This window comes from Sturnus vulgaris, chromosome 5 (assembly GCF_052056855.1).
Source record: "Sturnus vulgaris isolate bStuVul1 chromosome 5, bStuVul1.hap1, whole genome shotgun sequence".
Lineage (NCBI taxonomy): Eukaryota > Metazoa > Chordata > Aves > Passeriformes > Sturnidae > Sturnus > Sturnus vulgaris.
In genome coordinates, this window is record NC_142247.1 from 24,315,878 (window position 1) to 24,330,525 (window position 14,648).

Genomic DNA, 14,648 nt, shown 5'->3' on the forward strand with positions numbered 1-14,648 from the left:
CTATTTATCCCATTTGTCTGAGGCATCTTCCTTAGGATGGGACAAGTTGCTTAAAGAGGGACTCTCAGACCTAAAATTAAGAGTGATAGACCCAATCTTTGTTTTGAGATTCTTACTTCTCACTGCTTCAGTTTTCTATATTTAATCTGGCTTAATAGCATTTAATGCTTGTAGGTGTTAAATGGATATTATATCTATTTTTAAAATGTTCTTGATGCTAAGCCTGATTTTTGCTTTGCTTGTTAAATTTGTCTAATTATTTCTGTTTTCTCTCAATTTCACATGTTGTTTGGTTTAATGCTCCAATGCTTGTTCCCCTTTCACAGACATTTTTAACCTTTAACAGAGTTCTGGTTCTTTCATTGTGTATGTGTGTGTGTGTGTGTCTTTTATTGGTAGTTAGTGGTAGGTTTGCTACAGAAGTTCTGGAGAAATGGGAATAGCCAGTGGAAGAAGAGGAAGAAGAGTTTGGTAGGGTAGAATAGAGCAGGAGGAATGAGGAAAGGGAGGGATGAACAATCAGGTATGTAGATGAAAAATTAGATGTGAGATGCCAGTGTGTGCTCATAGCCCTAAGTCAGTCATACCCTGGGCTGCATCAAAAACAAGTGGGGCCAGCAGGCTGAGGGAGGTGATTCGCCCTCTCTGCCCCTGTGAGACCTCACCTGGAGCACTGCATCCAGCCTTAGGGTTCCCCAGCACAAGAAGGACATGGACTTGTTAAAGCAAGTCCAGAGGAGGGTGATGAAAATGCTCAGAAGGTTGGGACACCTATGAAGAATGTCTGAGCCAGCTGTGACTGTTCAGAAAGGAAGGCAGCCTTTTTTAAATGGGGCTTATAAGAAAGATGGAGACACACTTTTAACCAGGGCCTGTAGTGACAGGACAAGGGTTAATGGTTTTAAGCTGAAAGAGGATAAACTTAAATTGGTCATAAGGAAGAAATTTCTTATGATGAGGGTGATGAGACCCTGGAACAGGTTGTCCACAGCAATTGTAGGTGTCCCATCCCTGGAAATGTTCAGTGCTAGATTGGATGGGGATTTAAGTAGCCTGGTCTAGTAGATAACCCTACCCACGGCAGTGGGGTTGGAACTAAATGATTATTGTAACCCAAACCATTCTGTGATTGTGTAAGGAAGCTAGGGGCATGACAGATAAAGCAGATGACAGTAGTGTAGATCTGTTGCTCAAGAGGCATTGACAAAGCGTTTGAGAACTGGGAGCTTACTTTTGTGTGAGAGCTTTTGCTGGGACTGGATGTGAGGTGGCACCTGTGCCTCAGTGGAGACTGCCAGCATGGACCTCCTGGAGAGTTCATTAGTGAATATTCATAGCGTGCCTTGAAATGAATGGAAGCAGATGAGCTCGAGTGTCACTTCCTTAAGAGCAGCCCTGTATACCAAGAGCTGCAGGCTGCCACCCAGGAAGGATGCAGCCTGCAGCACCTCTTGCACACCAGCACATTTGCAGATGTGACACAGTGGCACACAGCTTTTCCTGGGGAGCATTGGTTGACTGCTGTGCTAGTGCAGCTCAGCAGTATCGAGTAACACACACAGCACACTGAAGATCATACCCGGTCCATTTTCTTGGGTTCTTTGGCAGCACCTTTGCAGAAGTTACTGTGTCTGTTTTTATATTGTATCCGCTGGAAGTCGGCATTTCCATTGTTTTATTTCAAATAGTATCAGGAGCATGCTTGGCCTGTTAAACGTACGTGTGTTAGAACCTTTTGGTGTACATATGAATGATAAATATCCCCTTATATTTTAGTCAGGAGGCTTTGCATCCATCTTCAGTGAAGAAATGCCACAGGTAAGCTAATGTAGTGTGATATGCCTTAATTTTTTTTTCAAGAGTGATTGTATCCCTTCTCTCAGTATTTTCCTAGACCGCATCAGCTTGCATTTTCATTATGTTCCCTTTCCTCCATGAGGAGGGTTACATGGATTTGTATGTAAAAGGAGCCTGAAGTATAAGATGCTGTTATCCCATGTGTATTTGACTTACTTAAATAACAGAGAATCTCATAATGGAAAATAATGGGCAAACTTAACTATTGGCATTGCTTTGTGTACAGGGCAGAAAACGCATACTCTGCACATGTATATTCTGTGTTGTACACAAACAAAAATGCATTTTTGGAAAAATCCTGAGACCCCCCTTAAAGAAATGCAAAATTCCCACTGATTTGAATGAGGCCAGGATCTTATCTCATGTGTTTCTTTCCATCTTTTTTTGAGCATTAAAAATCCATCATAGCCAAACTACACTTTGCTTATTATTTTTGTTTAACTATTCCAGAGCAGAGACCAAACGAGCAAGGATGAAAGCTTCAACATGTTGCATGCTTTAATTTGTAACAAGAACTTTCTTGTTACTCTCATTCACACCCTTGAAAAGCAGAAAAATTTCTCAGTGAAAGACAGGTATAGTATGATTATGCTTATCATCTTCAAGAAAAAGAATTATGAGGCAAAAATGACATGGATTGTAGCACACAAATGTATTTTCTACTTTTTGCAAAACAAGCTTGCAGTATACTCTGGAGCATTTTTCCTTCTCCATCTGCACACACTGAGGAAGAAAAAACATTGCCATTAAAACAAGCAATTAAAGAGAAATTGGAATGTTTGTGCATATAAACAAAGAAGCAAAGGAGCAGGAAAGCTCAGTTCAAAACTGTAAACACTTCCTGCAGTTAGATCAACAGTTCTACAGTTTAGAAATGTTCTGTCACTGAAGCAGGTGTTGTTCTGCAAAATTAAATTTAGAGACACACGTTCTGTGTTTAAAAAATAATCACAAGAGCAGATGGACTTGCATTTTTTATATTTTTATAGAGAAAAGTGGACAGTTTATGTGTCTGAGGAGGGAAAGCTTAGGATATGAACTGCACTAAAGTGTGTTTTCATTTATTATAACATTATTTTTTCCCCCCCATAGGTGCTTGTTTGCATCATTCTTGACTATTGCATTACAAACTAAGCTAGTTTATCTGACCCATATTTTGGAAGTATTGACAAGGGACTTGATGGAGCAATCGAGCAATGTACAGCCTAAGCTCCTGCTCAGACGAACTGAATCTGTGGTAGAAAAATTGCTGACAAACTGGATGTCTGTCTGCCTTTCTGGATTTCTCCGGGTATGTGGAGTCTTTTCACAACATAAGATATGCAGAGAATTTCTTTAATTGATTTTTTTCCATAGGAGCTGTTAGAGAGATCAGTTTAAAGCATTCAATCTAGCATTTAACATTATGAGCGTGCTCTCTTCTAGTTTAGGTGACTTAGCTGGCTATTATCGGTGGAATGCAGGAAAAGAGCACATCTCCAAGCCCAAGCAATGATTGTGTCATGTATTTGGGCAAGATTTGGGTACTTTTGTAATTCCAGCATATCCTTTTCTCATACCAAACGTTTCTGCCCAGTAAGATGTATTGTGGTCACATTAAAAGACTGATATGCTTGTTAAAATGCAGCTGTACCCATCTATGCAAGTTGTTGGAAAGCTACCAAAAAAATGGAGATTTAAGGAATACCGTCCTTTGGAAAACTAAACTTCTTTCCAAACTTTTCATCCTCCAAGCAGTATTGCAGATTTCAAGACCTAAATTACTTCAAATGAATACAAAATAAGAATTTTGTTTCATTTGAATGTTTGTTTTGGTAACTTGATAGCACTTTGTTCTTGGTTTCAGTGCTTGGTTACTTTTCCTGTCTCTCTTATCGATGTGATGCTATCACGCTGTTGGTATCACTCTCATCAGTGCTTGCATTAATACAGCAGCAGAATTGTTTGAGGCTCAGCAGCTCACAGCGGTTTCCTGGAACCGAGGAGAGTGCCAAGGAACTGTCAGAGATATATTCTCAATAGAGCAGACATTTTTACAGAGCTGTGCTAGTGAGATGCCTTAGCCAGGCTGCTAAGGAATGGTGTCACATGGAAATAGAGATACATCCTTCTTTTCTCAGGTGCTTTCCTGAGCCCTGGGGTTTAGGCAGGAGAGAAAATCCCCAGTTTCATTTCCTCTTTCACTGATACACCAGGGTAAGTCCCACCAGGTTGCTCCCAAGACATTTTTCAGAGACAAAAAAGAGAGACACGTTCAAAAGGAAACTAGTTGTTAGCTTGTTTTCTCAAAGGACTGAAAATGGAAGAAGTAGCTGAAGTATGCATGTGAACATGTGCATGCCTCACCCCCCACCCACTCTTTGGTGGAACTGGGAAGTGTCTGCCAGGTGGAGTAGGAGCAGCTTGTCTGCAGTGTACTTGTGCACAGCAAGGGGCTGTGAGCTATCTTGCCATTCACTCCAGATGTCCCTTGCTATTTGCATGAGACTTTCACACTGAAAAGCAAAAGATGGAGGTTAAACAAATAACTAGATAAATCTGCTTGGAGGGATTTTCTTTTCTAATTGCACAATAATGAGTTACTTAAAAGGAAGTAACACTATTTGTTACACTGATTTTTTTTCTAGTTATTCATGCTCATTTAATGATTACCAAAATAAACGTTTCTTGCATTTTTTTCCTGTCCTAGGAGACAATTGGTGAACCTTTCTATTTGCTGGTGACAACCCTCAATCAGAGGATAAACAAAGGACCCGTTGACGCAATAACTTGCAAAGCCCTGTATACTCTTAACGAAGACTGGCTGCTGTGGCAAGTGTCTGAATTCAAAACAGTGGTATGTTTGCCAGCTTGTGTTCCCCCCAGGCACAAACAGCTGTAATCTTTTCTCTGTTTCTAAGAAGCTCTTAGAATAAGGCTCTTAAGACACTAAGGTAGTGGTTAAGTACCCAGATAGTAAAATTGTTGTTGCTGACAAAGTTTCCAAACATGCTAAGAGTCTAACTAGCTGGTGTTTCACTGATATACATTTCAAAAATAGCACTTATTCCTCACTTCACAGCATGCATTAATCACCAGAGTAGTTTTAATGAAGTCTCAGAGTATTAAAAAATCCTTCGTATTTTAAAGTATACTACGAAAATATAAATATGCTTAGAATTGAAACCAAACTACACTTTATAAATGAATGAAAGAATGGAATGCAGAGATTTTATTTTTCTATTGTGTTTACGTGTGGCTAATCTTCAGGCAATAATTTGCTGTGGGTTTCCCTATTATTAGCACCAAATTAACAAGGTTACAGCATGGTGGATTTTACTTAGTTGCTTGGTTAGAAACAAGATATCTGGGAAGTTTAGCTAAGCTTCTGAACTTTACCATAGATTTTTTGCTTTGAGAAAAGCACCTAAGAAGTACTTCCTGTTTTCCAGTTTCACCCAAACATCTTTGATAGCTGGAGTTCCCTTACTGATTGTCATTCTGACACTGAGAGGAGAAGGGATAGCAGGGTTATTGCGCTTTGGACTATGTAAAAATTGTGACTTTTAGAGTAGGAGGTCTGAAACGGGTTTGCAGAATAACTCTTCTGCTCCAGAATTTCCAAGTGATTTTAGGTTTGAGAACTTTAAAATGTGTATTTCCGGTAATTTTTGTAGCTTCCTTGCTTCTTAACTCCTGGCTTCCACTCAGAGTTACCTGACATAATGAGAGGAGTATGAGAAGTGCTGCTGAACAGTGGCTTCACACCTTGGACCAGAAATTGGCAGGCAGCAACGGGCATGGCAAGGACAGTTCAAGTGCTGGTGGTGGCTGTGGAGGAGAATTCAGTCCTTTTCAGAGCCCATGTGCTAAGTCTCTGGTAGGGCTGAAGTTTCCAGGTCTGCATGGAAACTGTCTTCTGTTTTGAAGCAAGAACTTGGAGGTACTAAGATGCCGTATAGTGGAGTAGACTACATGACCCTGGAAAATCTGGCTGGTCAGCAGACCACTGGACTTATCTCACTGGGCCACGTAGGAAACTCACTGAAATGGCAGCATTTCTGTGAATCATTTCTGAATTTTCATTTTCCACTGAAAGCTTCAAATTGATAAAGTGATAGTCAAATCTTCTTCTTACAAAGCTGTTGCTTTGTAAGAAGAGGCTGCATTTGAAGGTATTTCAAGCTAAGTTACCAGAGTGTGCATTTGGAAAGGAAGTTCGAATCGAATACATAATCCAGGATCTTTGGTTTCTTTGTTTGCATGCTGCATTCTGGCATGTATTTGAGATCCAGAGTAAATTTAAATATGTTACTATATGTATCCATAGGATGCAAAACACAGTACTGATGCTCAGCAACAATTTTCAAGCAAGCTCAATATGCCTGTTACTAGTAGACTGCACAGGAATGTCTAGTCCTGTGGAAGTAATTGACTTTTCTTATTCATAGTGCACATTCAAATTGGGAGCCCCTTGGGGGATGGGGGGCCCCTTGACTCTGAAACTTCTGAAGAACTTAAAATACTTTTTCTAGAGCTATTTCTATGCATGTAGTCACTGATAGGGTCTTGTGGTCAGACTGCAGTGAAGAGGAGAAAAGGTAAGTGGTCTGAAGGACTTGCTATCACTTGTGGAACACTGCAGATGGATGAGGAAGTGAAAGTCCACAGCCTTTCTTGAACCTCATTTCCTCTCTTTGTACTTTGTATTCCTGCTTTTGAATAGGAGATAATGATACAGCTGTAGGTTTAATCTAGATCAGCTTTCCCCATTTACGTGCAGCATTCCTTGGGCTTAGCTGAGAGGTGCTGAATGTTCCCTTTAAAACGATCACAAAAGGAGAGAGGAATCTTGCAATAAAATCGCAGAGATGAAGTTCAAGGACTGTAGTTCTGGCTGGACTGGGAAAGGGTTTTGTGTGGTGGTGTATCTGAGATTTACACTGGAAGCTGAAACTGTGCTGTGCTGGGGAAGCAAGCCAGCTGTGTACATTTTCCCTTCAAAAGTAGCATTTAACAGGAGGCTGAAGTGAAAGTAGTCAGTTTTCTTCTCTCAACACTACTTGAGATGCACTGCATTGACATGCAGGACCTGTGAGCCTACAGACTGGGAACCAAGTGTTTTCTCCTTACTGTGGAAGAACATTTCTGCCTAAAGGATTGCAGGTTTTGTTTTCTAAATGGAATAAATTTTCTGATCTCTGGTTTCAAGTGCATTTGTACAGTTGCTCACAGCAGTTACATTCTGAGTCTTGCAGTATTTTGTTGGTATTTTGATTTGCCCCCTTCCCCAGCCCTACAATAGCAGTACATTAAAAGCTACCTCTCCAGAACAAAGCATAAAAATGCAGCCTAAAAGAGGGTGATATAGAGATTGTGAAGCAAATCTGCAGACATTTAGTATCCAGATTTTTTTAAGCTGTGTAGGCACTTGAAGTTACCGGGATACATCTGGTAGGGAGTGCAATTCTGAAATCAGTAACAGGATACAAACAAGGGTGTAGGTGCTCTGCATGAGAATCTCCTTTCAGGAGTGGGAGTTTAGTTCCAAACCAGTAAAAGCATGATACAGACAGGCTCCTAAAAATCAGGGTGAGCTCCACAGATCAGGAGAGGCTTTTTAAAATGTCAGGCCATTTGTAACCAGGAAAAAAGGGAACCTAGAAGCATGTAGTGTTTGAATTGCATTAGAGCTGTTCCCTGGCAGGGCCCCATGCCTTTCTTCAAAAGGCCACAGACCTTGGATCACCCAGTGCCCTACTGTTAACCCTCTCTGCTAGAAAGGGTGAGGCTGCTGAAGTACATACTCAAGTGGAGGAATTGAAGGAAAGATACTTCTAAAAGCATTGGTCAAGTATGGGCTGAGAAGCTGTGCTCTTTCATGCTGTGCTTATATTTGAGTACTGAGAAATAAAGCTGCCTTGAAAGAGACCTGAATGTGTCATGGATCCTTTTCTCAGGCTGAGGAAGCAAGCTGCTTTCTCACAGGCAGACAAGCAGCTGCACCCCTCGGCAGATAATTTGTTCAATGAGTGATGAAGAAGTGCACTCCACAGCTGAGTGTTAGCGTTTCACTGAAGAGTTTCATTTTGAATAGAAAATGCCAGCCTGGAATGGGAGACGTTCTGAGTAGTATAACTCCTGTGGGAAGCCAGGGGAGACTTCTTTTGGTACACTTGGTGCTCTGGCATTCTTTTGAGTAGTCACTACTTATTTTAAAAAGGCATTTAGGCTGTTGAATGCTTTGCTGAAATGTGTTTGCATTTTTAGATGGGAAGAAATTATCTAATTCACCTGTTCAGCCAACTGCCTTTTATTAAAAGTGAAGCAAATCCACGTAGTGGAAGGTTGTTTAAGGTGTTCAACTGCTTTATGAGTTAAAAGAGGGGTGTTAAAAAAAAGTGGGTGGGCTGTAAGGGAGTAAAGCAGAGACTAGGAAACCAATTTCCTAATACGACATCATGGTTGTGGTATTATTAGTCACATTTTGTGAGAGATAAGGAAGCTATTAAAAGCATGTGATATATGGGGATTTTTGTCAGCAGAAAAGAACATAGCAACCCTCCCTGCAAAATGAGCAGTGCAGATGTTGGCTACAGAAGAGTCCTTCAGATTAGAGGCAGACTGAGTGTCATATACTGCAGCATCAACAGCACTATCCTTCCTTTGTGCAGTGCCCATCTAGCATAAATTTAACTCCTGCACCATTTTCTGTGCTTATTGGCTAACTCTTCTATAACTGTTCTATAACCTCTTCACAGGTGACTGTTCTGGCTGCTGCAGAAGGATCATGCAAACAATCTTATTTTTCCTGTTGATTGTATTTCATAGTCTGGGAGACAGGAGCAGTTTTAAGGCAGTTTTGTTACATGGTATATCCTGGTACTGACTCTTTACATAAATTGCCAAACTTGCACCAATCAAAAGGGGATTTTTTGGGTTTTTTCCATTTGTATGATAAGTGGAAATACGATTTATTCAGATGTGTAGCTGATGCATAGGGTAATGAATAAGAGTCCTTGAATAGCCCACATGATTGTTCTTTATTTCTAAGAAAATATGATATTATCACATTGCTTTATTAAACCACATCTCATTTATTATCTGCCACGGTTATTAATAGCTCTGCTGAATAATTAATTGTGTGAAATTAATTTTCAGGGGAACTACAAATCTGAAAAGCCATCTGCAAACACTGTCTCCAAATGTCATTATTTCTGTGACTGCACAGCTGAAAATACGTTTTTTTAAGTTTGTTCCTGTCTTGTAGCTAGGTTCCAAGCTAGTTCCTATACAAGTAGTTGCAGGTGCCATCTTCTCAAGTAGCCTTTAACAATTCTTGCAACCCATGTTAAAGCTTATCTGAAGAGTACTGTGACTTTGTCTTGCTGTCATAATTTCTAGTGTGTGAAGTCTCATCTCTAGATATTATTAGCTTGAACCAGGTCCTATAATTTTCTCCTGAACCTTTCCCTAAGTTAATAATATTTTTGTTTCTTCTGCAAAGTGAGAGAGCTTAGAAAAAGGCTTGATGATATTTGCTTGTGACTTTCACATGTCCTCCTGTGATTTCTCATATATTTTCTGACCTCCAGCGCTCATCATAAAAGGGCTTTCATAATTTTCCAATAACTTCTGTTTCTTTTTCTAGTTCTACACTATGTGTCTAAATATAGTGATTGTGACTGTCAGCTTCTGATTAATGGTTTCTAAAGCCAAGGATTGTGCTGTCAGACAGGTTGAATCTGATTTATGAAAACTTCAGCTGCAGAGGGACAACTTAATAATAATTGGCTTTCCTAGCTCCCCATCAATTGCTTTATCACTTAAGATTAACTTCTGCAGGAAATCATATCAGCAAAACATCTGGCTCTCATGGCTTAGAGACTTTTAGTTGTTTAAATATTCCTTCCCATCTGACCACTTCTTTGAGTTATAAAGCATTCCTATTATCCTCACACTGTGGATACTTTCACTTAATGAGTCCATACATGACTTGTATTCCACCTACATGAAGGATGACTACTCACTTTTTACAGTCGTGTCATCCTACAGTGGAGTGGAGTGGAGTGGGAGGGCTCTCATGTGCCGAGGGCTGAAGAGGCTGCACATTCCTGTGCAGCTTGTGTGAGAGTATGAAAAGGAAAGGAGCAAGAGAAATAGGCAGTTCCTCTTGAAGGTCTGAAAGGAGTGGAAAATGAAGCAGAAGCAGGAACATGAATATTGCAGTGTAGGAACAACGTTAGAAGGAAGGGGTCATCTGAAGGAAGGAATGCTTCCAAGAATGTAGAGCCGAATCACAATCAATTAAAGTGTGAGGAGCTACTTCAGAAAGATCAGTTCAGAGACTAGAAGGGGCAAAGACTGATTAAAATGAGTTTTCCAAGGACAAAATACAGTTAGTCCCTGTCCACATTTTAATCTTACAAAACCATGACCTCAGGGCAATCAGAGTCAAGGACAGGACTGCTGTCTGTTCAGTTGGTCTGTGGGCCTAACCAAGCATGACTCCCTCCTTGCTGTGCCAATATATTCTTTACTAATTTTCTGCATGAAATCCCAACCTGAGGCATGGTGTCCAGGCTGCTTCTCCTTCTGCAATTCCCATATATCCTTGTCTCTATTTCCATCTGTCCTTTCCATGGACTCATTTTCCTCACAATTAAACATCTCAGTGTCCTGATTCAGTTGTTCCCTGTTACTTCAGTTACATTCTAGTCTTTCTGCAAATCATGATCTTCATAGTTTTGCAACCCTGTTTTTGATACTCCCTTTGCTTCTGTAGAGACAGTAAAGTTGATTTTTGTTGCATTGGATTATGTTTTTCACCAGCAGCATGTTGTAATTTCTGCTCTTGCTGGGTAATAAGTAGAAAATGCTATTCTACAGCTATTAATAACTACCCATTTTTCTAAGAAGATAGAAAAATTGTCCCTGCAACAACCTGGACAGACGTTGTGTCCTTCACATGACAGCAGAGAAAAATAATGGTTTACTTGCTTCCTGTTTTAATGCTCAGTCCTTCACAGAGTCACACCTGCAGTCTTCTCATTTCAATCAGAAGATAAATGTTATACCAGAACCGTTCAGCAGCCAGAATGGTTTGAGTACATTTATTTTCCTATGCCACTTGCAATCAAGTGCTGGTACCTAAAACACTTGTTTTAATTCTGTCCCAAGACATCTCCAGCAGAAGGTCTGTATCCATGGGACTGGACAGTGATTTCACTGCACAGAGCAGGCAGTGGCATTGGAAATTTTTTATGTTATTGCTTGGCACTAGCAATTCTGTGCTCATCCCTTATTCCCTGCCTTCTAGCAGTTAATCTGCCTGACCTGATCAGAAAAATATGCCCTGACAAAAAAACCATTCCCTGGAGATAGTCACTCAGTGTCACTGGCACCTCCCTCCAGCCTCTACTCAGCTTGTGTGCAGCCTAGCAGAGGAGCTGTGTCCCAGCCAAGAGTAGCTGTGAGCTAAGGGGCAGGGGTGCTGTAACCAGACATGGGTGTTTGACCTGAAATAACAACTAATAGAACACAATGCACTTTTCTGTGCAGATCTGTACCACTTTCTATCTGCTGCAACACACTCTCTTTTTTCACTGCTTCTGTGGCAGCCCTGTGTGTGCTGCCTCCAGAGACAGGGCTGTATGCACACAGATGCAGACACCTCCAGGGGAGGTGTACTTTCTGTGTGATATAAGGCACTCAGCATAATCTGCTGGTGTAAATATGCATTTTAACACTGCTTTCTATCCACTCAGAATCAATCATGCTTACTGTGACTACGTACTCAGCAACCTTATCAGATCTCTTGTTGCTTATAGTTCTGCTGTTAAAGCATTCATTTTACATAAATGATCTGCTTTTTTTAGAACATGCATTGTAATTCTTCTTTGTCTCTTGTTGGTTTTTGGTAATTCGCTGAAACACATTTGCACAAAAGCAGAAGACAAAATACACTCTTGGAAATATATAGCTATATATATCTATATTTCTTTTTTTGAACAGGAAGAATTCTAAATGCTTCTTTGTGTAATTCATTCAAATGATCTTTATTTGAAACAACTTTAGTAATAAATTTGCTGAAAATCTCTCGGGTGCTGAAAATCTGTCAGGAGTTTGTAGGTTTCCTACACCAGATGTTCTCTGTAAGTCAGAATAACATGTGTTTCTTTCCCTAGACAGTGAATATTATCTTTGAAAAAATCCCAGAAAATGAGAGTGGAGATGCCTGTCAAACTATTCCAGTTAATGTTCTGGACTGCGACACCATAGGCCAAGCCAAGGAGAAGAGCCTTCAGGCTTTCTTTAATAAGAATGGCTTTCTCTATGGTCTTCAGCTGGATGAAATTGGTCTTGGTAAGAGAATGTCACTATGTTGTATCTTCATGGAGTTTACTGCTCTGTTGTGGAGTTTTCTTATTAGGAATGCCTACCTTTGGCTTTGATTATTTTCAGAGTTCATACAGAATGTAGCTTTTGTGAGGAATTTCGAGGCAAAAACTAGATAATTTATGTTATCAGTTAGAACACTGCTTCACTTCTGCAAGGACTTCAGCATTGCAATTAACAAACAGATGCTATTTATCATGCATTTATAATTTCTCTGTTCCTTTTCTGGGGTAAGTAAGGTGGCTGGCCCTTAAGTACAGCTGGTTGTTACATTTTGTCAGTGGATAAGATGACATATCATGATTATCAAGTATTTTAGTGCCTATCTACTATTCCTCCTACCTCCTTTCCTTCCTTCCTACAGGCCTACATTGCCCTTGATCAGAAGAGCCTTCAAATAAATCTTATTCACAGTCAGATTAGGTTTATGTAATAGTTCGCCTGTGACTCACAAAGTCACCTACAATATCTACAGATGTAAATAAGGCTGTTCCAGCAGATGAGTCAAACCACCTTTCCTTGTTGGGTTTTCAAGAGCCCAAGATCTGCAGCTACCACCACCAAATCACTTCCCATGTACCCTACCACGAAACCTAACAAACTCTGTATTGTTGGCATTTGTCACCTCCTAGACTTGTTTCCTGAGATGTCAATACTTCATTGTGAGGGTCAGCCACACTTCCTCACCTCCTCAGACTCTGTGTTGGAAAGTGGTCATAATTTACTTTCATATCTGATGTCTTGATATCTATATTCTTTACAGGTGCCTGACCACCCTTCACAAGTACTATGTCAGTCTTGTACAGCTCATTTTAGTGATCTCTTAGAAGTGTCTTGTGGAACCTTGCTTCTAGTCCCAATGTAACCTTAACACCAAGGCACACTTGTGCAGCAGAATAGAGATTAGGTGAAAGCACCTCCAAAAATTCTGCCTTGACGAACTCAAAGTGAAGCACAAAAACCTGCTGAAAGGGAAGCCACCCAGGCTGCCACCCCAGAAAAGGAATCAGAGGTGTGGGAGCAATTTCATGTGACCTAGCACAAGGAGAGAGAGAAGTAGGTCAGTTGGGAGTCACTGGTCCAAAAATAGTTAGGTGTTGTTTTTCTCTGCAAATATCTGTACAGTGAGAATGCCATTGGGGTGTAATTGTTTTCTGTTGTGTTTTCTGTCATACTGCAGAACTTGTGTCTGAGGAGCAGCAAAGAGAATTGTTAGATATTGATGGTTCCTCAGAGGTGATGGAAGATGGAATAAGGAAGCTAAATACCATCGGTCATTACGAGGTAAGCACAGAAGCCAGACCAATGAGTTCAGTTGTTTCTCCACAGCTCTCAAAAGTGATCTGCATAGCTTGAAGTCATAGCTGAGCATCATCAACAGAAGGAAAGAATTGTGTGGCACACAACATTCTTGCCAATGAGTCATGTTTTCTGTTATTTTTCAGAGGTTTCCTTGTTGCAGGGTTGCTTGGTTCAAACATACCAGGTAAACTGTTACTTCTGTCAAGCATTTCATTTAAAACAGAATCTGATTTCCAGCTTTGAACATTGCCTTGGGTCTTTTTGAATCCCTGCTGTTGAGTTTTTGTTGCACCATGAGCAACAGTTTACCTCATCTCACCTCATATTTTGATTATCTGAACAGGCAGTATTGATACTTCTGAAATCTCATTGCGAGTCAGAATAAAAAGGATTGATGGCTTTTCTCCCTCTTGATACCTCCTGTGTCAGTTTCCTTGTCTTTTTCTCTCTCTGTTTCTGCTTCCATCTGCTGTTGGCACTTGTGCCATAAGTTTTCCCCTCTGCTCTCAGTTGCACCTGTAAAGCAGTTGTTTGCAATGTTGCAATAATCTGTCCATCATTGCAACAACACACAAAACTGCAAGTGGTGGCAGAGCCCTCCTGGGTGTAGCACACTGTGAAAGCACAGCAAGCAACATTGCTTCTCTAAGGAGTTTTCAGTGACACCAGTCAAAATAGAGAGTGAGATGTTGGAGGAAAATGTGCAGCAGGTGATTGGCCTCAGGTGATATAGAAGTTCACATGTGATGCTTACAGATAGGTTTTGGAAATGGAGGTTATCATGCTGAGTGCTTTTACAGATCTTTCCTCATGCCTCATTGAATTTGGAAGTCTGGCTTTTAACATGTTCATAAATTTTTATTTATTTCTAAGTTTTGCTGCCATAGGTCTGTGCTGTGCAGTGCAGTATGGTGCTGAGGAACCTGAGCCAACACACAACTGTTGTTGCTGTCTGCATGAGCAAATACCGTGCCATCTATAGAGAAACAAGGATTCCTAGCAGGACTTTGTATCCTGGGCAGAGGACAAGGCTGCTTAGATCTGAAGCAAGCTCATTTGGATTTCTGGAAGCATTTGTTGCTCTCCTTACAGGGATCCTGACAGGGATCAGC

At 40.6% G+C, this 14,648-nt stretch overlaps 1 protein-coding gene across 1 annotated transcript in view; it reads left to right on the plus strand.

Moving 5' to 3' along the window:
* The window catches only part of PLXNC1 (plexin C1), a 69,920-nt gene that overhangs the window by 41,241 nt on the left and 14,031 nt on the right, over positions 1-14,648 (plus strand). The window contains exons 18-23 of the mRNA XM_014888463.2: positions 1,777-1,818; positions 2,308-2,432; positions 2,950-3,148; positions 4,547-4,693; positions 12,024-12,201; positions 13,415-13,518. Of these exons, the coding sequence (XP_014743949.2) occupies positions 1,777-1,818; positions 2,308-2,432; positions 2,950-3,148; positions 4,547-4,693; positions 12,024-12,201; positions 13,415-13,518 (795 nt within the window). The remainder of the gene's footprint in view (positions 1-1,776; positions 1,819-2,307; positions 2,433-2,949; positions 3,149-4,546; positions 4,694-12,023; positions 12,202-13,414; positions 13,519-14,648) is intronic.